The following is a 23,556-nucleotide window of genomic DNA, read 5'->3' on the forward strand; positions in this document are numbered from 1 at the left end:
TATCTATATAGGGTTAAGTTCCCACAGCCACTTGCTTGGAGGGCTCAGAGGCCACGCCAAGGCTCTCCAAAGGCATTTGTGTCCCACCTTCAGCAGATCAGGCAGCACTCTAGCTTTAATCTTAGGAAGTGAGAGGGCAAGGAAGCACTTTGAGCTACACCAGAGTTATAGTTTATGCAACAAAGGTTCTCTTTTCCACCGACGGGTGAAGTTGGGTCAATGCTCTAGCGAGAAATGGGAGGTTATTGTATTCCTGCAGAACCCCTCCCAATACGCTGTTGAAGTGGAATCATTGCTTTTGGGTCAGTAACAATACTGAAACCAGGATTTGGGGCACCATGGTAATGGAAGCAAACCTATTTTGCTCTTCACAATGTCACACTAAAAAAAAAAAAAAAAAAAAAAAAGGGAATAGACATCACTAAAATCATTTATTGCATAAGGGCAAACCAGCTTCCCATTACATCTAAAAAACATAGGTAATACAAATAGCAAGAATGCATATTGCAAACAGTAAAATGAACATTCCTAACATTGTTAAAATACATCTAGCCTTTAAGGGATAACAAACACTCATGTCTTGATCCTTTCTCCCTGCCCCAGTTTGTCTGTAGACACAAAACTAGTGACAAGCCCTTTCAGTGTGTGCTGAGGCTGGGCCTTTGCGATGTGAAAGTGCAGGAGGTGACAGCTTTGCCAACTCGTTAATTCAGAGTGGCCCATCCTGCCCACACCAGTCTTACCTTTGTCTCACTGTCTGCAAGTCCTCCACAAAAACAAACTGCACCTAGTCATGTGACCCAGGAACAGGCACCAAATGGTTCGGATGAGAAAATGACAACTTTCTAGAAGTGGCAATTTCATTCTTGAAATCCAACTTTACTATTAAAGAGGGATTTCAATTATAACTCCAGACACGAATTCCTACCTGCTCCCAATTGAAAGTTCTTGTTAAATGTAATGCTGAAACCCAATGTTATCCTATGGGAGAGGTAGGCTTCACAGTTGTGAAAAAGGAAGTTTAGCGTTTCCCTGCCAGGTGATGTAAAGTTAAAAGTACATGTGCAACATTTCAAATACAATGCACCCTTCTCTCTGCACTGGGTAGGGCCTACCCTTGGGGTGATCTGCATTAAGAAGAAGAAGAAAAAAAATTGGGCCTGGCAAGAAGTTAATCCAGGTCGAAATGGTAGCTTAAAACTGCACACAGAATGCATTGGCCAGCCAAAAACATGTTTTAAAGGCTACTCTAGTGTGGCAAAAATCAGTGTGCCAGGCAGACTACTAGAACGTAATTTACATACCATGGGTGCACGTAGAACCCCTTTAGCACAGACTTCCAAGTAATTATACGACAGTTGGGTGTAAGCCAATTTTACAAGATTTGAAGGAGTGCACAAGCACCATCACTGGTAAAAAGTGGTACAGAAAACATGACTGAAGGCAAAATACTGGGGGGGGGGGGGGGGGGGGGGGGGAATGACCGAGCAGAAAGGGACAAGTTCAGGAGTTTGAGACTATTTGCATCAAGATTCGCGTCCTACACAATCCTGATGATCATACTAGGTAAATGGACATCAATTCAGACTACACAGTTTTGAACATTCCTGTATTTGCTCTAGTTTGACATGGTGATGAGACTTGTCCCAGACTGATCGGGTGTTTTATCTAGTAGTCAATGACTTTACACTTTCACAGTTTAGAAAGACAAGATCAGACATCTGGGACAACAGCAGACATGACAAGGATTCTGCAGAATAAGATGGTGGCCTCAATTTGCCTAAAATAGAGTCAGAGCCTACCAAGACAGTCAGGTCTTCTGGACTTAAAAGGATTAGAGAATGTAGGACCCAAGGTCAAGGAAAGTTAAACTAATACTGCAAAATACAGACTCACTGATGTTTAACCACTTCAATGAAAGTCAGTGAGAGCAACAGATACTATAGTGAACTCTGGAACTCAATACAAGTCAATGGGAATAGAAAATCTAAAGAGATTGACTGCCCATGACCATTTGGCTGGAACTTTGATTAAAGAAATTGATCATTACCGGTTTCCCCTAAGAGCACAAGGCTGGTTAGAGTGGGTGTGTTCAGTCCAGGAAAAACTACCTTTGGATGTTGAGTGAAAACTAGAGTAGTAGGATAGGTGCGACCTTCGTTCGATGAGTGGTCCACGGGGTTGTAAAGCTGGTCGGGATGCCACGGTTAAAAGGAAAATCCAATAGGCCTGTCCTCTGCAAGCAATCCAATTTATTTTAAAATGGCTTTATTTTTTTCAAAACCTATACAAAAATTGTCAAATCTAAAACTAAAGAGTGGCCCAGCTGGCCAGGTACACCAGCCCTGGCAAAATGCTGTCAAACCCTGTGTAATACCGCCAATGGAAGAAGCAGCATGACCCACCGTCCTCTGCGGTATGCAGTGGTGGACGGAAGCAAGTCATGATTCACACTTTAACAAACCAATCAAGAGATGGAGAGCTATCCAAAACCCCTTGAGTACATTTGTGGGGGTTGGGGGGGGGGGGGGGGTTGGACATTTTCCAAGACAATGCTAAATAGTGGTTATTACAATATTAAGACCATGCTCCATTGTCAGCTCATTGCTTCACATTACTCATGCATTCTATGCAAATAACACTGTTCTGGTTTTTACACAAATGTTTAGCGTGAGAAAATGGATTAGTGGAGGGTGTGAATGGTAGACCACCACAAGTAATGGCACTTTCCTGGTTAGGTCCTGTAAAGGTTTCAGTAATTTAAAAACAAGCGATCAACCTCTGGTAGCGCCAAATCTAATAAGGAGAAATGGAGATGAATTTATAAAGTTAAATGAAACAAGCTCCAAAGTGTTAAGCGCCAACCATGGTGATCTTGTTGTGCTCGACCAGGATGTAGGAGCAGTTTAATGCTCAATTAGATTCCCGGTTAAGTGCACAGGTTGCGATTTTACCTTTAGTTGCTTTAGAGGCAAGACTCAACCTGAATCCTCCGCTCAAAAAGCCTCACCTGTTAGTAAGTTCCATTTTTAAATTTGAGTATTCATTGTAGGTCCCTCCCTAAGAATAAGGAACATATATTTGATCTTTTAAGCACTGCACACCCGGATGCATTATTTCTCACAGAAACTTGGCTCCATTCTAGCTCCAATTCGGATGTGGCCAGTGCTCTACCGCCTGCCTATGTAATAGTGAGAAGAGACCGAAGTTCTGGGAAAGGTGGTGGGATCGCAATCATATTTAAAGACATCTATACATGCCGGTTAGAGGCTCTGCAACTCCGACTGTGAAGCCGGGTTGTTTAAAATAGCACTTTCACCTCACCTGACTATCGGGTATTCTTCGTTATCGTCCCCCAGATAAACCTACCTATTGGCTCTCCTCATTCTCAGAGTGGATAGCTCCTTATGTTTTGAAGGCTGCAAATTTCATCATCGTAGGAGATCTTAATCTTCATTTAGAAGATGCTCATAACTTGAGCAAAATGTTTCTTGCTGACTGTGAGGCAATCAATCTAGTTTTATGTAATCAAGGACCTACCCATCAGGCTGGACACCTACTTGACCCTATTCTATCTAACATTTTGCTTGATTGTAGTATCCCGCCCCTTCCCCTTGTCTGGTCGGATCACTTTGCCATTCAATTCAGCTTGACCTCAGATAGTGTTGCCACACCAGTTCTGCCCCTTAACGCTGCTAGGTATAGAGCATGGTCTAAACTGAACTTGGATAAGTTCAATGCTGAGCTGATATCTACATGCCCCGATACCTCTCTTCCTTTGTCCTCTCTGAACTTGGAGGTGTCACAGTGGTGGTCATCTACTATCGATCATCATCTTCCTTTATGCACTAGGCGTCCCCTTGTGCACATGCCCAGCCCCTTGGTTCACGCAGGACCTTAAAATAATGAAGTCTAAGTGTAAACACCTGGAAAGGCGTTGGAGGAAAACCTATTCATCGGACAGTAAATTAACTTATAGATTAGCTTTATAGCACTATCACCTGGCCTGCAGGAAAACAAAAGGGATTTTTATTTCTGACTATCTCTAAGGCCAGTAATAGTCCTAAGGCTCTTTTCTCCATGATAAAGAAGCTGGCAGGGGCTGATACCTCCCCGGCCCCTCCGACATTTGGGGAATCCCAGTGTAATGAGATTTCTGACTTACCACCAAAGTCGAAACTATCCATAATTCTCTGGCAGCAGACTTGCCGTTGCCCAGGGGTGAGCCTTCATATTATTCATGGTGAGTGTTCTCCTCCTAAGAAAGTGATCTCTGACTGGCCTCTGTTGGATCGAGAGTCCTTCCACCATTGCCTCTAAGGTGAAATCTGGCTCCCCTCTAGATCCTATGCCTATTGCCATTCTTAGCCAGCTCTCATCCGCTCCACTATTGGTTGTCCAAGAATTGCTTAATGCCTCTCTTCGGGAATCTACTGTTCTCGTAGAATGGAAGAGGGCTATGGTGATCCCTCTTCTGAAAAAACCTGGGGCTGATCCTAAAACCTTCACTAATTTTCGTCCTCTTTGCTACCCATGTTCTCAAAATCCTTGAGAAACATGTAAACACTCATCTGACTGCCCATGTGGAGGCAGTGGGCTCTCTATTCTTCTCAGTCAGGCTTTCGCACTCATTTCTCCACGGAAACTGCCCTACTGGGGGTTACAGAGGCTCTACGTGCTTGTTTGGATCAAGGCGAAACCACGGCGCTGATCCTGCTTGATTTGAGCGCCGCATTTGATACGGTGTCCCATTCTATTCTTCTCACCGCACTAAAAAATGCTGGGGTGGCCGGGTCCGCCCTGACCTGGTTAGCCTCGTTTTTGTGTCAGCGCTCATTTCAGGTTTGTTCATCTAGTTGCTCCTCCTCTATTCGTGCATCTGCTTATGGGGTTCCCCAGGGGTCCACGCTAAGCCCTATGCTTTTTAACATCTACGTGCGACCCCTGGCCTCGATTGTGGAGGATGCTGGACTATCCCTCTATTCTTATGCGGATGACACGCAGATCATTCTCTTTATCCTCAAACAAGGAGTGTTCCTTTTCTATTTTACAGGAGGGACTTGGTCGCGTGGCAGAATGGATGCAGGCGAATCTACTAAAGCTCAACGGTGACAAAACTGAGGTAGTTATATTGGGCAAGGATAAACATCTCTGGGGCCCGAAACACTGGCCCATGGTAATGGGCCCGCTACCCCAACCGGTTACGCATGTGCGCAATCTGGGCTTCTTGTTGGACGATTCTCTATCTATGCGTCAACAAGCGGTCAGTATGCAGCCACCTGTTTTACCATCTTAAGGTGGCTTCGGAAAATCCTCTGGCTGCTTCCCGCTTTGACTAGACGTACCGCGGTCCAGGCACTTGTCACCTCCCGCCTTGACTATGGTAATGTACTTTATCTGGGTAGTAGCCAGGAGGTACAAAAGAAGCTCCAGTTGGTGAAAAATTCTGCTGCCCGGCTCCTATGTAATGTCCCTAGGAGATCTTCCATCTCTCCTTTTCTACGGGACTTACATTGGCTGCGTATAGAGAGCCGCATTAAATTCAAGGCACTCTGCTTTATGTTCAAAATCAAACAGGGCCTGGCACCTCTGTATCTGCGATCACCTGTTTATCCTTATGTCCCTTCCCAGACCCTCAGATCAGCATCTCAGGGTAACTATGTGATCCCTAGATTTAGATTGGTTAGAATGGGCGGTCGCTCCTTCTCCCATCTCGCTCCTAAGCTCTGGAACTCTCTTCCTGTCTCTTTGAAATTGGAACCTACTTTCATAAAGTTCCGTAGGGACCTGAAAACCTGGCTCTTCCCTCAATGAATAGCCATCTCAGTTTTTGGCCATTACCATCCTTGGCGCTGGGAGACCCCATGGTGGGTAGCTGTGCGCAGTTATAAATTCAGCTACAATACAATGCAGAATACGATTGGGAGCAGTTTGGATATAGAAGCCAGGTTCATTCTGGCTGGAAGTGTTACTGACTTTGTCCCAGAAACCGCCGTCAAAAATACTCAGCTGGGCAAGGCAGCAGGCTGTGGCCGACAAGGGCTCCACGAGGTCCCAGAGGGGCAGTTTACTTTTGGCAGGAAAGTTCAGAGTAGGAGAAATTCAATATTGTGTCCAAGGAAGGTGGTTCACCAGCTGAATAGTTGTTCACTTTTTTGGAGCTCCAATTACTACAGCAGAGCAAGGCTGCAAGCTGTTGCTGAATAGGGTTTCACAAGACCGGATAGCTCCAAGAGGTTCCTTTGAAACAGTCTTGCTTATGAAAGAAAAACTTCAGATTGACTTTGCAGGTTTGTCCTGATCCTCCAGAGGTCTTCAGCTAAAATGTTTCAAAGTCCTAGGTATTTCAGGCGGTTCGGAGGAGTACACCGAGAACCAGAGGTCCCAGGAGCTCTTGAACAGCACTTGCCGAGCTGGTCAGACTCTAGACTCACACCAGCAAAAGCCATCAGCAGGATCGATGGCAGGTCATGTTGGAACTAGTCCTCTGTACTCTTTAGGAAAAGGGTTTCTAGCAGCATATATAGTGTCCCTGTAGCTTAACAGGCAATCAGCCAACTGACCCTTGCAATCCACGGTCATGGGTACAAGTGGGAGCAGGTCCAGTCTTTCAGGTCTCCTCACAGGTCTTAAAAGTAAATGCAGTTCTTCGGTCTTCAGGTCAGCAGTATTCTGAAGAGGGTGCCCCATTTATGCCTGGTAATAGCATGTGGGAGGGTGAGACTCCTGGCACCTCCGTAACCAATTGGGTAATGCTTTCAATGGATAACCCTATCCACTTTTGTAGCAGTTCCTTACATCTTACTGCATACAATTCCACAGGTTCAAAATCTTTTGATTTGGGCATAGCAGGACACTGTGCCCACCCAAAAGGTAAGTACCATGCAGGCCAGAGATTGTTCCCCTGCCGAAGCGTAACGCGGTGGAGTTATTCGTTAGCAGTAGATAGAGACAGTTCATTCTAAATCAACCAAATCAAAAGACAGCCATTGTGCAGGCTCTGTGTTCGTTCAACACATGCATTGATTGTTACGCCAAGTCTGTTTATGCAAACAAGACTGACATTAATTACCGGCTTCCATCTGAGGCGTCCGTCATAGGGCACCCAGTCTGGGCGTCCTGTGAGTAATTTCTTTCACTTTAAACACGGTGACACGTGATATTCACAATATTGGAAACGCTTGCCGACTAGGTGTTCCCACATTATACTGTCCTGAAGAGACCCTTTATTTCAGACGGGGTCGAAACGCCGTTGACGAGACAGGCGAATCAAAAATATTTTTTGACACTTGAATTGAACAAGTGTTATTGATTATTCTATCTTTTCTTTTGATCGCCTTTGTAATGACAAATTGAAACCGTTGTATACTATCATTTTTTGTTAAAAAAATTTTTCTTGGGTTTATCCACTGGTTATTGGGACACCTCTTTTCCATCCCCCTTTTTCTTCTTATAAAATGTGTATTGAGATTGTTTTTTGCTTTTATTAAGACTGTTATTTGTTTGTAGATTGTGTAATTGTTTTTGTATTTTTCAAAGTGCTTGTTTATTGTAAATACATATATATAAAAAAATTGTTTTTCTACCTACTGTGTTGTATGAGGCTAACTTCTCTTTCTGACGTTACATTTAGCCCTTGTATTTGTGACTTTTTACAAAAATCATATTATTGAGCATTAATCCACATGAGCCATTGTTTCCGTTTATAAACTTTCACCCAGGCTCCTTGTGAGTAGGATTTCCTTGTTTCTAGGTTAGCACCCAAAACGTAAGGCCAGGAGAGTAAGCAACCCATCCTCTGTGGTCACTTCACACAAGTTCTGGGGCAGCTCCTCTCCCACTGATTGGTGCCTGCCCATCTAGGTGAACAAACAAGCCCAGCCCAAGTCTCAAACATGTCTGTGACAGGGTAGGCCTCTGAAGTTAATCAAGTTCATGAGCACAGTCCAGATGGTTGTCATGCCAGAGGAACAGAACACCTCCGAACACCCAAGGCTTGTGTCAGCTCTTGGAGCCTCCTCATGGGGACGGTTTGCAAACTGTCACCCAGGAGCAGGTCATGTAAATGGGTTTATAGAAGCTTTAAGCAGGGAAAAGGTAACTCTCAAACAAGTTTCTCTGAAATATTACAGATCACTTTTTACCTGTGATTTTAGCTAGTACAAATATTTAAGAGTCCAGTAATTCATTTTGTAGCCGTTACGAAGCTAAGATAACATTAAATGTAATGTTGTATGCCAATGCTTTTCTATAGAACAGCCAACCTTGTTTCAGTGAAAACAGCTTGTGGGGCCCTACCATGGTCACTAATGTTAAAAATGACCTTACAAACATTTACATGTCCTACTTTTGAATACCATGCACCCTGCCTTATGGGCCGGGAGATATGCTTAGGGGTGGCTATACACACGGAGTGTTTGTGTCTATCAAAAGGGGTTGTCTCAGCAGGTTTAGAACTGCACAGCCAGGCTACAATGGTAGGTCTGAAGCAAAGTTTTGCATGGTCACTGTAGTGGTGACAAGGAAGGAGTGCTGCAGTCACAAGTGACATAACTTCTAGGCCCTGGTACACTTAGTGTACCATATACTAGGGACTATATAGCAAAGTTAAATGTGCATATTAAGAGCGTAGCCAATTTCAACATTTGAGGGATCATAGACATTGATATTACAAGTGATAACTGCAACGCTGCATTAGATAATGCTGCAAAATACGGGCGATAGAAGAGATGTCTTAAGGAGGAAGTACAGGCCACCAATACGCGATAGAGAATAAGTCAGCTCTGTCTCACATATGAATAAATCGACTATAATCATCATATGGTTGTCATTGTAAGCCACTTAATATCCTTCATCTATAGGATTGCCAGTTTAGGTGTACATTGGCCCTTGTGCTAAAAGGTTTAAGACACTGATCTTTGTTGCAGGTATATTAGAATCATTATAGTCTGATTTCAATTATTCCTTTAATTCTCTTCTCGCGGTGGAACTTTTTTGCTGTTTGGTTCTTTGTTGTAAATAACTGAGTTGCAGTGCTGCATGATTTGGCATGCAAAGGTGGAGGTCTTCTCTTTGCACTTCTGTTAATAATTTCCATGTTAGATCACTTTCACGGTTACATGCACTGGAAAGGACTACATGGGTACTTTTTCCATTCACGAACGCTATAGGCAAGAGGGATTTTGCCCTCACAGGAGGATTATGAAGACTTTAAATAGTTTAACTTCTATTATGTAAGACCAAGTATAGCTGTAACCCACCATTTATATGAATTTCATGTTTTGATTATCCCGCAGACAACCTTTATGAGTGTGAGATTCTTCACAATCTTTGGTCCTGAAGGTGGCGTTGCCACTGAAACTAGTGTAGACCAAGTTTGCCCCTGAGAAGTGGTCCGGGAGAGACAATTCCATCACTAGCTGTGTCTTTAGGCATCTACAGATCTCCCCAATACAACGTGGTACCTCCCAGAGGGCTGAATCTCTAGTGATGTGCATTTATAGTAGGATTGTAGACAGAATGTGTGAATGAGTGGTACGAATGAACGAATTATACGTTGCTGCTGGTTTAAGTGTCTTGATACTTTTATTAAATTTAGTTGTAACAAGCAATGAATTTTGATTCAATTGTAAGAGAGGAGTACGGTTTTGTACATAGGTTTGTGACTGGTTGAATATGTATACTAAAAGAAAATAATGCAATGTAAACTGAAAAAAATTGTATTGCACAAAGAAAACATGTTTAAAATATAATAAACTATAGTAAAACAAATGTTGGTCTTAAACTTTGAGGTGCTGTATAATATTGGTGGGTTACTGACAGTGGAACCTGTATAGGTCATAAAAAGCAATATAGGTCAGGTAAGAGGTCTGTCGTGTTAGTAGCTTTTGTTTTCCCCCTTCCTCTTGGACCTGAAAGTATTTTAGGGGGGGGCTTTCTTCTTTACAGTAGGGATCATAGAACATGCACTGGGTACTTGAGCAGATTCCAAGTGAATAGAACCAAAGCACCAGCAGCAGCAGACAAAAGTGTGGGGAAGATGAAGAAATATGTGCTCGCCAAGTATTGGATTAAATGAGAACAGACTAGCTTACTTTTGCATTACAAGAGAACAAGATTATGAATTTCTAATCACCATTACAATACTAAATGAATGGCCCCCAATTCAGATTCCTTTTAATGTATTGCAAAAGAGTAATTTGGATCACTTTACTTACATTAAAGTAAATTGTTCAGATTGGATTGTTTACTTTATTAGTGAGAATGAGAATCACTTCACTAGAATAAACTGCATTCGTTTGCTAGCAGTTGCCAAATTACAGACCTTTTCCTTGTCATTAATCTGCATAGGATGCGACAAGATCCCATTTCCTACCTCAGTTCACAGGAGTAGATTGTTCAGATTACTTTTCAGTGCATGCGATACTGAATTACCCCTTTTCCAGATTTTTTAATGCCACTTTACATTACAGCCAGAAATTGCACAATTTTATTCCACAGTAGATTTTTTAAAATCATTTTACTCTGCAATTGTAATGCAAGATTTCAGATTACCACATTACTAAAGGCTCCTACATAATCCGGAATGCAACTGCAGTTACTTTACCCTGCATTGAATTACAACAGTTCTCGGAATCGATTACTCTCCGTTAAAAAAAAAAGGCATTACTCAGTGTTTGATTGCAGAACATAGAACAGATTACGTTATACTGTATTGCAGAAGATACTTTTGCTGCTTTAATGAACGTCAGATGACAAAAGGCGATCTGATCATTTTATACAAATTTATGGAAATGTACAAGCCACTATAACAAAAATAGCATGCAGCTCCTAATGTGCAAGCAGGCGGAATGTGTTAAAGAATGAGCTCTATTGAGAGTAAGTATTAGAGTGAAGGAGGGGAGAAGAAACTTCTCCTTGTTGGAAAAAGACCCTCACACAGCCAGCTAGGTGTCATGCTTCATCATCGGGTCTGCTCCTTATCGGGGCGGCGCTACAATCCCCGATCAGCACCCGAGATGGGGCCTTCCTGGCAGAGATCTTTTTTTCGGAAGCCGGTGGGTGAAGTGCGTGTGAGGGCCCTAAAATAGTGTAGGAGATAGTGATGTGTAGGGACCACTTGACAGATGCAATTAACCGACATCCTTCGAGTTGGATTTAGCGTTTGGTCTTATTTTTAATTAGGGTAGGGGCCACGTTCATTAAAATTTTCTGAGTGGACCTTCTCCCCTATTTTAAATTTTCCCTACACATCACTATCACCTACACTATTTTAGGGCCCTCACACGCACTTCACCCACCGGCTTCCGACAAAAGACTTACCCCACTGGAGTAGGTGGACTGACTTGCACAAGGGCCCAGTAGGGTTTTGGACCACAGAGCTTCCCATCGATGAGTCAGATAAGGGAAGTAGCTAGGGTCCTAGTATTTACATAAAGGATAGATTCAAAGACATGAGCCAAGGAGAGGAATGGGTCAGTCAGAAGGCATTTACAATCTTGCGCACACACTTCGAGAATATGACTGAAGACTCACCGGTGGCTAAAGGCTCAATTTCTATAGATTCTGTTGAAGCCATTTCATCTTCTCAAGTTGGGATGATGCCAACTCCCAGAGCATGCTCTGTGGTACAGACACCAGATTTACATCCGTTACAGAACGTGGCTGGTATTACCAGTAAACTGAAGGATGAGAACTGAACAGTTTAATGAGGGATTATCATAGGATGCGTGTACAGGAAACCTGGGCGCGCGATAATGTACATATCAATAGGTTTATCCCCTTGAGACACCGGCTTCTGCTGCCACATCTGGGCAGGGGTGGTTTGTTAACCTTGGGGTTGGTTTCTCTAGCTGGCATGATTAGTAAAGATTTACTTAAGTACTCTTCTTAAATTATAGGTCTGTCCCCTTGTGCCAGTTCGACAATTGTTCTTATGAACTTATCATAATTTTAACTGCAAGAATGTTGAAATAAGAACTCCCATAACATGGCCTTAAGCACAGCAGTGGATTAACTACATGGGGACTTGGTTATAATTTGGGGGTGATTTTAATAGCAGACTTTGTTCCACCTCCAGGGATGCTGTATGTGGTACCCTGCGTCATGATGGGCATCACCTGCACTTTGAGAATCTTCCTTGTGGGGCTGTCTTTAATAGGATCATGAGTAGGCTGGGCTTAGTAGTCTCACTAGATTTAGTCCCAGCTACAGTCCATATCAGAGGGTACAGCGAATGCAGGGAGCCAAACGGAGAGTTGCCCGGTTAATGCACAATGGGTCAATAAAAGGAATACTAGGGGTGGGGGGTTAATAGTGCCAGCAATCACAGGGGTGTAGTGGAGCTAAATGGTGCATGCCTAAGGGGCCCCTTTGTCGACAGTCATTGGCAGCTCGGAGTGGGCCAGAGGGAGCCCCTAATGAGGCGTCCAAGGCCGATGTCATCAAATTTGCCACCCGCTTCATGCCCCTATGTTGAGTTCCTCGCAGGGGTTCCAGAGCGAAAAATGGGCCAGAGTCGCATGAGGATTGAACAAATAAATCTCTGCAGCGGCTTACGAGAACTAGGCACTTTGCTCAAGATTGAGCTGGCTGCATCTTCAGGACACCTGAAGTGAGCTGGATTGGAGGGTCCCACAGACAGGCCTGGGGACTTATCAACTTTATTTCAAAGCTGGCTCATGATCTTTTAGTAGGTGAATTATCTGTGCAGTGATCGGGCTTGGCCAGAGCCTTCTACCACTCTTTCTACAGACCTAAACTTCAAGGTGAACTGCACCAACAGGGCCAGAATGTTTTTTAAAATTCAACTCACAAGCCGGGACGCATCTCCTACGAGGTGCCCTGCTGCTCTTCCTACATGCCTGTAGCCAATAGAGGCGACATACTGGAGAAAATGGATGGACACTTTGGGTATATGGCGGGTAAGGCCCCTAGGCTATCTGAGGGGGATTAACCGGGAAGGTCAGGGGCATATGAACATGGAACCTCTACCATTCATTCTACCCACCAACCCAAGACCCACCCTGTACACTCCGGTCCACCTCGCTGGGGGGTGAAGGGTGGGATGAAGCTCATCTGGAAGCCGCTCCGGTCTATCAGCCGACAGGGGTGGGAGGAAGGGTGTCCTCTTGGCCCCCTTAGGTCTTCACTATCCTCACCAAAAGCGCCCTCCTTTAGATCATTTTGAAGTTAAGGCTAATAACAGGGAGGGGCGCGACCAAGGCTTTGAAGGACCCTTGCGCAGTGTCATCTTTTCCTAAACAGGGAGGCCGAGTCAGCGGTCTATACAAGGGAAGGAACCTTACAAGACAGGCACCCAGGAAGCTCTAACCGAGGTCTCCAACCTTTTCTGAGCTACTTCTGTACAATGAAACGCGTTGAGAGCTACTATTAGTGTCGTGTAATCTTTTTTATAGGTGTATTGATTCAACCCAGTAAAAGCTTTCCAACTTAAGCTGGGCTGCACACGGGTGAGCTACTCTGAGGTAGCTGGAGAGCTACTGAGACCCTAAATCTTTCAAGTTGGTGTCTTGGAATGCTGGACTAAAGAGCAAATTTGATTGCGACGGGGGGGGGGGGGGGGGGAGCACTTGGTTCACTAGGAAGTTTATTTCATGAAACCTGGTTAACAGAGGAAGCTCAGCGCCAAGGCTGTGCGGTCTTTACGAAGGTTGCTATTACAAGGGGATGTGCAGATCGGGGGGGGGGGGGGGGTTGACCAAGGGGGTAGCCACTCATTTGGGTTGCATGGCCAAGGTAGTGCAGACCACCTCCAATGATGTATAGTGTCCGATTAACCTTTGCTTCTAAAAGTGTTGCAAAAATCGGTTAATGTCTTCTCTACACCAATTGGTATCGGCCACGAATCTCTTGTGGAGCAAATACCTACTTTGTCTTCTATCCCAGAGACTGTATTTAACGTAGTGCGGGTGACTGTCACTTTGAGCCTGTGGATGCTAATTATGGTGACGCCCTGTGTGATGAGATTAGGTTGTGAGCTATCCAGTGTCATCTATACCCCCTCCTATCAAAAAATGGACCCCTCTGGCTCACCAAAATTAACGCTCTTACCATGAATCATTCCATGCGGGTCTGCAACGGGTGGACCAAGTCAGATCACAAGGTGGTCAATATGTTTAACTGGATAGGGTGTTCATCCCTAATGGGTTACATTCTTATGGATACAAGGCTATTGCCCCTGGTTAGAGACTTTGGAATTCTGCCCAGACACTAACGCCCATAATTCTATGCCCCTTGACCTAGTTTTACCTGCTAGACGTGCTTTGGCAACATATAGTGACCAGCTGGATGGTAGATTAAGACCGTTCATCCATGCATAGAGTACACTGGATTACAATACAACAGGCCTCAGATTTGATTGAACTTGTATAAGGTTGAGAATAATTCTGACTCAAGTAAAGTTATTTCACCTGATGGTAAAGTCCACTCTTCCGCAAGGGTGACAGATGCATACATAGCTAGCAGGTAAACTAAAGGACTTTTTTTTGTAGAAGTGTGAACTAGAGACTGGTGCAGTAAGCAGTGTAGCGATGCCAAACTAGCCCTACTAGAAGCACTAATGTCTGAGGATAGCTGTCGTCTTCGAACTAGAGGGTTATCCATAAAATGCTATTAGCCACATAAGAAAAAAAAAAAAAAGGGAAGAGAAAAAAAAAAAAAAAAAAAAAAAAAAAAATGGGCCCGGCAAAGTGGGACGCTCTTCTCCAGGCTACTAAGCACAATTCCTCTAAGGCTTTTTCGAACAGCGTCATATGGGACTGTGATGGTAGAGCCAAAAGAGCATAATTTCGCTGCTGAAGTTTAGGATGAGTATTACCGGTCCCTGTATGGTATCCAAGAGGGACAGGAAGTACAAGTGGGTGGGATCATGGGTCCCTCAGGTAGGAGTTCTCCTTCAATGGCCTGAAGGATTATCCAGTGATCACTGATGAAAGTGCTTAGGGCAATTCGCCAAACTCAGTCTTCAAAAGGCACATGGTATTGATAAGACCTGGGGACCTGTCCTTGCGAACCAGAGGTTTGGGGTCCATACTGGTGGGTGATCTGCAACACCATTATGGAGGGGAAACGTATACCATGGTTTGTGGCCGGTCTCCTCGCACGCGGAGATTATTACGTTTACAAGACTAGACTGCGGTGTACTGACATTCACGATCCTGGGGGTCCCCTTTGTTAACAAAGGGGCCTGGGTACATTCCGTTAAAGTCAGGAAGATCCAATTTGATAGGTCTATTGCTGTAGCCATTAAGTTTGCTGCTAAACATGGGTCCAAACACTTGAATGCAATGATTGAGGTCTATACGTCCAGATGCATCTCAGTGGCAATGTATGGAGCGGGTGTCTGGGGAGTTTCTAACCGCACAAAGGCAGGTCAGTGAAAATGCCTTTAAGATAGCCATCGGTTCCCACTGGTGTAGCCACCTATGCGGGCCATACGGAATTGGGCTATCATTGATGACGGAATAAAACTTGTACCCTGAATATTATGGCTTTCTATCCGATCAGAAACACTACTTAATCAAGCTGGGACTACCGATGGTTTGAGGCTTGATAGAGCTTGTAACAATCCATGGTGGTCATATGTAAGGGACCGAGAGGACGCCTGGAACTCTTTAACGACCCCAGAGCAGCAGCGCACCAACCAAATCCTTAACTCTTTGCAATGCTTATGAGGGGGAAAAGCAGCCTCAAGTGCAAGAGGGGTGGCGGCTTATCAACTACCACAAATTGTATGACGCCCCACCTATACTTTGTGCAGAACCATCACAGGAACAAACAAGGCTTTGCTTCAACACTGCTCACCTCCTGCTTTCCCATCCTAGAGACTGGTTTGAATCGCATGGGCATGGCTTTGTGCCATGCCCACGCGATTCAGTATGTGCACTTTTTTCTATTAAAAATGAAGTACCAAGGACACTTGAAAATCCCCTTACTCTGATCACTCAATACAAGATGTAGGCCATCCCTACTCCATCTACAACTTCTGCAGTCGGACCCTATTACATGGTAAACCGATTTCAGCTGCTGTGAGATTAAGAAACATGGCGGGCAAGTAATGCAGTGCACGAACAGGTCTTGCAGAAAAGGATACACTTTTGTATTTTTTATTTTTTTATTTGTGGGTGCAAGTTAGTTGCGCTGACCAAATGTTGTAGGTTTTACATCCATGCTTCAAGATTACAGATAGGACCTTCCCTAGCTCAATGCACAAATCACTTTAGAACCGGATATTAAAATTTTTGCCAAATTGTTGACACTTGTTGCTGAATCACGCACTGATGGATTTTAGATTGTTTAAAATGTTCAAACTAACTTTTGACCGAATTGTCAAATTTAGTAATGGAACTTGCAGTTGTAATATGTTTAAACTAAATTGTGTTTTTATGGGGGGGAAAGGTTTCTTAAAAAAAAAAATATGGTTCAGGTAGGTTTGGCACAAAATTGTCAAAAAAAGGACTTAAAAATAAAGGCCATACACCATGTCCATTGGTGAAAGGGAGGCGGGGCATCAAGTGGCAGTGGGAGGGTAAAATGAGGACAGTGGCAAGGAGGATTGCAATGTGCTGCTTCCTGTTAAGTTAAATGCGCCCTTCACTTTGGAAATCCCCTACCGCGCTGAAGATACAAGAGCGAGCCAAAGCCTACCGTCTGCTCCACCAGCGGATCCGGGAACGGAACCTGCAGGAAGAACGAGCTGGTCCCATTGCTGTTTTTGACTGTGGTCAGCTGGAAGCCGTGGTCTGTGGCCTGGTCAGGAGTCCAGATTTGGCCATGGATGTTGAGGGTGGACACTACCACGTCAGGAGGAAAGCTACCCAGACTGATGTTAAAATACTGCAATTCCGGAACCGTGTCTACAAAAAACAGAAAGGAACCATAAGGACTGCAGCATCAATGGCACCAGGTGCACATCACTTCCCCAGACAGAAACAGAAAGGAACCATAAGGACTGCAGCATCAATGGCACCAGGTGCACATCACTTCCCCAGACAGAAACAGAAAGGAACCATAAGGACTGCAGCATCAATGGCACCAGGTGCACATCACTTCCCCAGACAGAAACAGAAAGGAACCATAAGGACTGCAGCATCAATGGCACCAGGTGCACATCACTTCCCCAGACAGAAACAGAAAGGAACCATAAGGACTGCAGCATCAATGGCACCAGGTGCACATCACTTCCCCAGACAGAAACAGAAAGGAACCATAAGGACTGCAGCATCAATGGCACCAGGTGCACATCACTTCCCCAGACAGACCAGCAAGCATTCCGAGCAGCAAGTGATAATACAACGGTTACATCATAAGACGTTACATCAGGAGTCGCTTCACCACAAGTTCCAATACTTTGGGGTACTTTACCTCGCGGGCCAGGGTGCATGTAGCATGCAATGCATGCGCGTGGCTTTGTAGTCAGCCTGAAAACATTTGGAGCACCTGAGAAACTGGAGGACCCAAGATGGACCCTCCATGGACCTTCCTCTAAGGCGCAATACTAGCGACCGCCACAAGGTATATGGAGCAGGATATCAAACAAGGTACCCTGATGAAGGCCTGTTCCAGAGACTCCACCAAAACTGGGAGCAGTGAGGTCTCCATGAAAGGAACTAGCAAGTCAGTGAATCATTTGTGCCATTGGCTGCAGGTGGTGAACACAGCACTCCATTCTGGATTTTTCTATCAGCAGACTGACCCAGATCAAGAGAAAGGAAGAGACGGGTAAATAACTGGAGAAATCAGGGATGAAGAGAGCCTGAAAGAACGAGACAAAGACGGGCAGCATGGGGTTTGGGGAAAAAGATAATTGAAGTGGTTTGTGGTGGGAGAGTCCCTTTATTTTGTGTGAAGCCTCCATACAGTAGCGCACAGCCCCTGATCGATTTCTGGAATGGACAGCTGTCAGATGTCATTTAGGGAGGGGATGAATGTTTAGGGAGTCCCATGGCAAACCAAAAGGTACTGGAAGCATTTGCCGCCGATATCCCAGGGTTCGCCTTAGTATGGCTCTGTAAACCGAGCTACGTACTAGCCAGTGAGCACTGGACTCCGTGGCAAGGATGGTGGCCAGTTAGAGGCTTCTCAGGGAGGTAGTGAGGGGTGCATCAAGCTCTGAACTCCACATTCACCAAACAGTGCAATATTGGATGTACCAAGGGTTTTACGGTCCCCTTCTACTTACCACTGGCTATTTAGGTGCAAGAAACTGTACGCGCTACCCCTCTCGTTCAGAGCTTGTGTGCCAAGTATTAGCGGCTTAGTCACACGGTAAATCTCACCAACCCGAATCCTATTCTCCTGCTGGTGGCAGGATAAATGTTCAACTTCACAGCAGTGCAGTTTATTGGGGCACACTTCAGGACAGCGCCATGGGTCACATGCTAATTCCGTGGTCACCGAGGTCATTCCGCTTCAGGCAAACTTCAGCAGTGCAATGGTGCAGGTTCTTCAGGCCAGAGGGGCGCTCCGATTGGGAGCATGCTGCTTGCTCTTTCTACTCTGGTCAAATCCTATGCTCTGGGGTTACCCGCTTCTGCTCGCCAACCCCTAATACAGCGTTGGTGCTTCCTTCCCTGTTTGACAGGTCCGCCTCCAGGTGCTTCAGTACTGGGAGACCGAGACCGCTCTTTCTTTCAGTTTAGACTTCAGATGTACCCTCACTTCTGGGAAGCTGGCTGTCAGGCAGATACCAGTTCTTGTTGCACAGCAATCCTCCAGGTACTCTGCGGACCACCCCTTATTTGATCACAGAGAACTCAGAACTGGTACATGCGGGTCAGCAGCTTTGTTTTTACAGATCAAGCAGACAGGAGGTTTGGATCCTCTGCACTTTGAGAACCAGTCTGTGCGGATGGATTGTGTCCTTCCCCAGATGTCTTCCAGACAGCCTTTGTGTAATGATGCTCCTCACAGCAGGGTCCCGTACAGTTTGGAGCACCAAGAGACACGAATATGCGTGAGCTTTCTGCAACAGCCACTGAAGATGGATCTAGGAGAGAAGATTTGACCGCCTAAAGGAGCGTTCACACACTGAATAAGACCCTGCAGGCACATTCATCACCACTCCATCTACCAAGGGACAGTGCTCCGGGAGACTCAGCAGCTCCCTGCAGCCGAAGGACCCAATTTAATTTCTGAAGGTAGCCCCATCACCTCTTCCCCACTTCAGTGTCTAGTTCTCCTTCCGGCTTCAGGAATGTCAGCAATACACTTCCATTGGAGTAGCATCATAGTCTTCATCTTGTGCGCATGAAGCCTGGGGTTTCCAAAATGAAGCCTATTGCTCTCCATTACTCTGATTCACATACACAATGTATGCATCACATACATAAACACATTTGGGACATAAGTGCATTTCAGAAGATCTATGAGTGGGAATCTACTCCTGGGACAGAAAGAAAAACAAGCATTTACAATGCAATGGTCTTGGCAATATTATAGGTAGAGCTATTGGTATTGCTCATTTTTTTTATCATTTTTGTATCCCTAAATAAATGGCAGTCATTTCTATTGGCATTAGCTTTTTTTTGCATATGTGACACCTATTGCATTAGCAGTGAGTGTGAGGTAGTGATCTTTTTAGAGAGAAGTAGTGAGATAGTGAGGTAGTGATATAGATAGAGGGGAGTAGTGATGTATAGAGAGTTATGTAGTGAGAGAGTGAGGTAGATAGAGTGTGAGGTAGTGAAAGAGTGAGTTAGTGAGTGAGGTATTTTCTGACGTAGTGAGATAGAAACAGTGAGTGATGTGAGGTAGTGAGAGAAAGATTGAGGTAGTGAAGAAGAGTGAGGTAGTGAGGGATATTGTGAGGTATTAAGATAGAAACAGAGTGATGTAGTGAAGTAGTGAGAGAGAGGGTAAGTGACTTACAAATTTACTCCATGGAACACAAAAGACAACGAAAAATCGATCCACAAACCCAGATTAAAAGTTGTGCTATCTTCTTAGACACCGCAATCTTAAAATATATACCCCTCAATTACATGTACACCCACAATACAGCCCCAACATTGCATGTGGTTGAAAAGGGGGTGGTCAATGGTGGTGAAAGATGAAAAACTTCAAAAAAATAAATGTACAAGTTGAGTTTCTACCCTAACCTTATAGCCCCCCTGCTCAACTCCCACATACTCCCATGACTATACTGTCGTAAATACAATATCATACTAGGCAATGTATAACATTGGCGATTAAACCTACAATGCTGGAATCCCCTTTCAGAGCACAAAAATGCGTAACAAAATACGACCCAAAGTACGCCCGCTAAGTGTTAAATCCCCTTTGACTTCAGTTTTCTCAGTGAATAAATGCACGTTTGAGAACACTTTAGTTGTAAAAACACATACGCTTAACTATACTGGAAATTACAGGACAGTCCCGTGTCGTAGTGTGGCCTGCAACACCACACACAGCTTCTATGACGCTATATATTTGTTTGTATACAGTACACCAACCTCAGGTATACACATACAAGCAGAGCGGAGAGCTTTGATATGTTAAATGCCTCTCCCGCCGCAAGCTGGGAGAGGACGGTGGGCCTCGACACAATCTGAGCACCCATCATACAGAATGCACAAGTTCTTGGCAGGACGCATAAATCGTGTACAATATCCAGACATATGGGAGGGCATATTTCTCGGAGACAAACGTCACTTCAGAATTTAAGACGGTGAAGCTATGCCAAGGCGCTGCTGGCGTGTATTTATGAGACAACAGCGTATGTAAATTGGATTTCTACTCGAAAGACGGTAGCTGGGAGGAGAAGAAGGCGAGGGGGTGGGGGTGTAATTTGAGCATGGCGACCCTACAAACGGGATTCCTCTCCTAAGGATCGGTTGTTGTGACGTCGAGGAATGGTATGTAAATACGGGTTATCACGTGACGCGATACACTCAAAGGATTTTTGCTTAAAAGCAGAGGAACCCATTGCTTAAGAAGCCGCAGCGCCTTTGTGCTCCTCCGTCACCGCGCTCAGAGGGCTGAACCCCCCCCCCCTCCCCCCCTCCTCCCCCCGTGCTGACCTACACAAGCTTCTGTAATCAGCCTGTAGCTACCATTTCATGCAGGGCCTCCCAACAGATCGATTTTTAGGACATCCACAGAAGATAAATGTATATATATATATATATATATATATATATATATATATATATATATATATATATATATATATAGTGTATCTACATGGAACTAAACTGCACAGTCCCCGGTCTGCCTGACAACCAGCGAGGGAACCGGCGTGGCGAGCCTTCCATGGACACACTGATGTAATGAAAGATTTTCACCAAATCAATACATGTTGATTGGAGAACCCGTTCCCACGAGATAAATACCCCCAAAAGCAGATATCAGGGTAGGGGGCATGTGTCAAGACTACAAAGGGGTGGAGGGTACAGGGGGAAAGGCGCTAAAAGGGGAGGGAATACGTGGCAGTACTACAACCTGAGGGGGAAGTGCGCAGGTGAGCAAGAGCGCAGAGGGGGTGGCAGGAGTAGGGAGGGCAAAGGTGCCAAGGACGCAAAGTGAAAGGCACAGATGGAAGAACCATAAAGAGGGGAGGCAAAATTGTACAGGGGAGCAGTGCACAGGACGCAAGGCCATAAGGGGGGAAAGGGCAATAAAAGGTGCAGATGGCAAGAAAGCAAAGGTTTGAGGGCAAGGGTGGCAAGAACAGAGATGGGGAAGGCCAGGGTGGTAAGGAGGAACAAGCAATCCAAGTCTCTGCTGAGAGTGGTTACCAGACTATATAGGTAGGAGATATCCCGCACAACACTCGAAGCCTCCCCTAAGGATTCACTCACTAAATCCAGGGTTTCAAAAGCGCCCCGGCAGTGCCGCCACCAGCACAACAACACGGCGCCGGACGGATGGATCCTCACGGCCAGACAGCAAAAAAATGGCGGATGGAAGCTTCGAAATTTTCGGATTCGGGGGCGTGTTCCTGCTGTTCAAAAAAGGGCGTGGCTAAAAAGTGGAAAGAACAGCACGGAACACGCCCCCGAATCTGAAAAAACAGCCTATTTGGAGGGACGGCTCTCCTCCAATGGCTGACCTCCGTTTAGGAAGCCAGCCAATGGAGGAGAGGCAAAAAGAGAGGCGGGCTAAAGAGCCACTCTCAGAAACATTAAATCTCCGACTTCCGGTTCTGCCTTCGGCAGACTGGACGGTCCTCGACCTAAAAAGTCTGGTCACAATTACGGATTCAAAATACACATTAGGCAGATGCCATCACGGTGTTAAGACATGGGAGAGAATGTAGTGCACCCCCAAACAAACGAGGGCATGCTTTGTGCGCCCTCTGCAACTCCAGGACCATCACTCATAACAAGGACACACCACAACCAGCCCACCAGGTAACCTAAAGCTGGTCACTCAGGGCAGGGTAACAGGACTGCATGGGCCCCACCCAAGTGCTGAGGGAGAAACAGGGTTGATCTGCTTTCCCCCCCCCCCCCCACCCCCCCAACCAGACATTCCCAGATTTAAGGGTAACAATGATCTGGGGTGCAGTGTGAAGACCCATCTGGACAGGTACGGCAAGTCAAACCTCCCGAGGCAAGCCCCAAAGTGTCTGTGACAGACCCCCACATCGTCCCGGCCAGGACACCGCTGCACACCAGGGGGCAGAGCCCAAACTCACAGTCTATAATGAAGAGGGGGTGGGGCTGGAACGGGGTAGTGATGGTTTTGTACGTGATGTATCTCGTGACGGCACTTCTCAACTCGCTCCAGATTCGCTCCATTAACAGACGGATGGTGTAGGTGGTACCATATGTGTTATTCTGAACGTCACTCTGCAACAAAAAAACAAAGTTAAACTTGCACCAAGACCCCTAGAAATGCCATAGGGTATGGAGTATGGACCGTGGACAGGCTGAAGTCCACAAATCTAGAGGCATCATAGTTTCAACAGTCCCAGAGGTGCATGCATTCGCTAACTTTGGTTGAATCAATGGCGCTTCGATACAACCCGGCCTAGTGGAACGAAATGCTTTCAAAAAGGAGGTAAAAGAAAATGCAAACGAGGAGCTTACCAACTCGACTAACGCTGGCAAAGCAAACACTTCTGAGCTCTAAATGGCACCGCTATTGCTCTTGCCAATACTAGTTTACACCTGCATAAAAATGCCCATGTCAAGACATGTCTGGCAATTTTTTTATGGTTCTATTAAAGGACTCTCATTCCTAGATGGCTGCCATGCATCATGACGAAGCAAGCAAACCTGTGCGCGAGTCATGATGTGCACATGTCGCAACGTGTGACCAAGTGTCATGGCTTGGCTGCCAGTAGGGAGAAAAAGCAGAAACTAGTAGCACAACCATAAACCCTAGCAAAAGCGCAAATTAGCAAAAGTGCAAATGGACGGCAAAGGAGGGCAATGGGGAAAGGGAGGAAAAGGAAGGCAAAGGGGAAAAAGGGGAGAAGTGAGAACAGAAAAAAGATGGGGGGGGAAAGGAAAAGGAGACCATAGGGAGGAAAAGGAGATTGAGGAACTACTTTATTGAAACACAAGCAGTGTCAGGAGTAGAAGGATA

The 23,556-nt window shown here is 45.3% G+C and overlaps 1 protein-coding gene across 1 annotated transcript in view; it reads right to left on the reverse strand.

Moving 5' to 3' along the window:
- LOC146782812 (uncharacterized) overlaps window positions 1-23,556 on the reverse strand; it is a 109,629-nt gene that overhangs the window by 37,421 nt on the left and 48,652 nt on the right. The window contains exons 10-11 of the mRNA XM_085638043.1: window positions 22,661-22,814; window positions 16,669-16,877 (exon numbers count right to left, since the gene is read on the reverse strand). Of these exons, the coding sequence (XP_085494169.1) occupies window positions 16,669-16,877; window positions 22,661-22,814 (363 nt within the window). The remainder of the gene's footprint in view (window positions 1-16,668; window positions 16,878-22,660; window positions 22,815-23,556) is intronic.

This window comes from Triturus cristatus, chromosome 12, assembly GCF_964204655.1.
Source record: "Triturus cristatus chromosome 12, aTriCri1.1, whole genome shotgun sequence".
Classification (NCBI taxonomy): domain Eukaryota; kingdom Metazoa; phylum Chordata; class Amphibia; order Caudata; family Salamandridae; genus Triturus; species Triturus cristatus.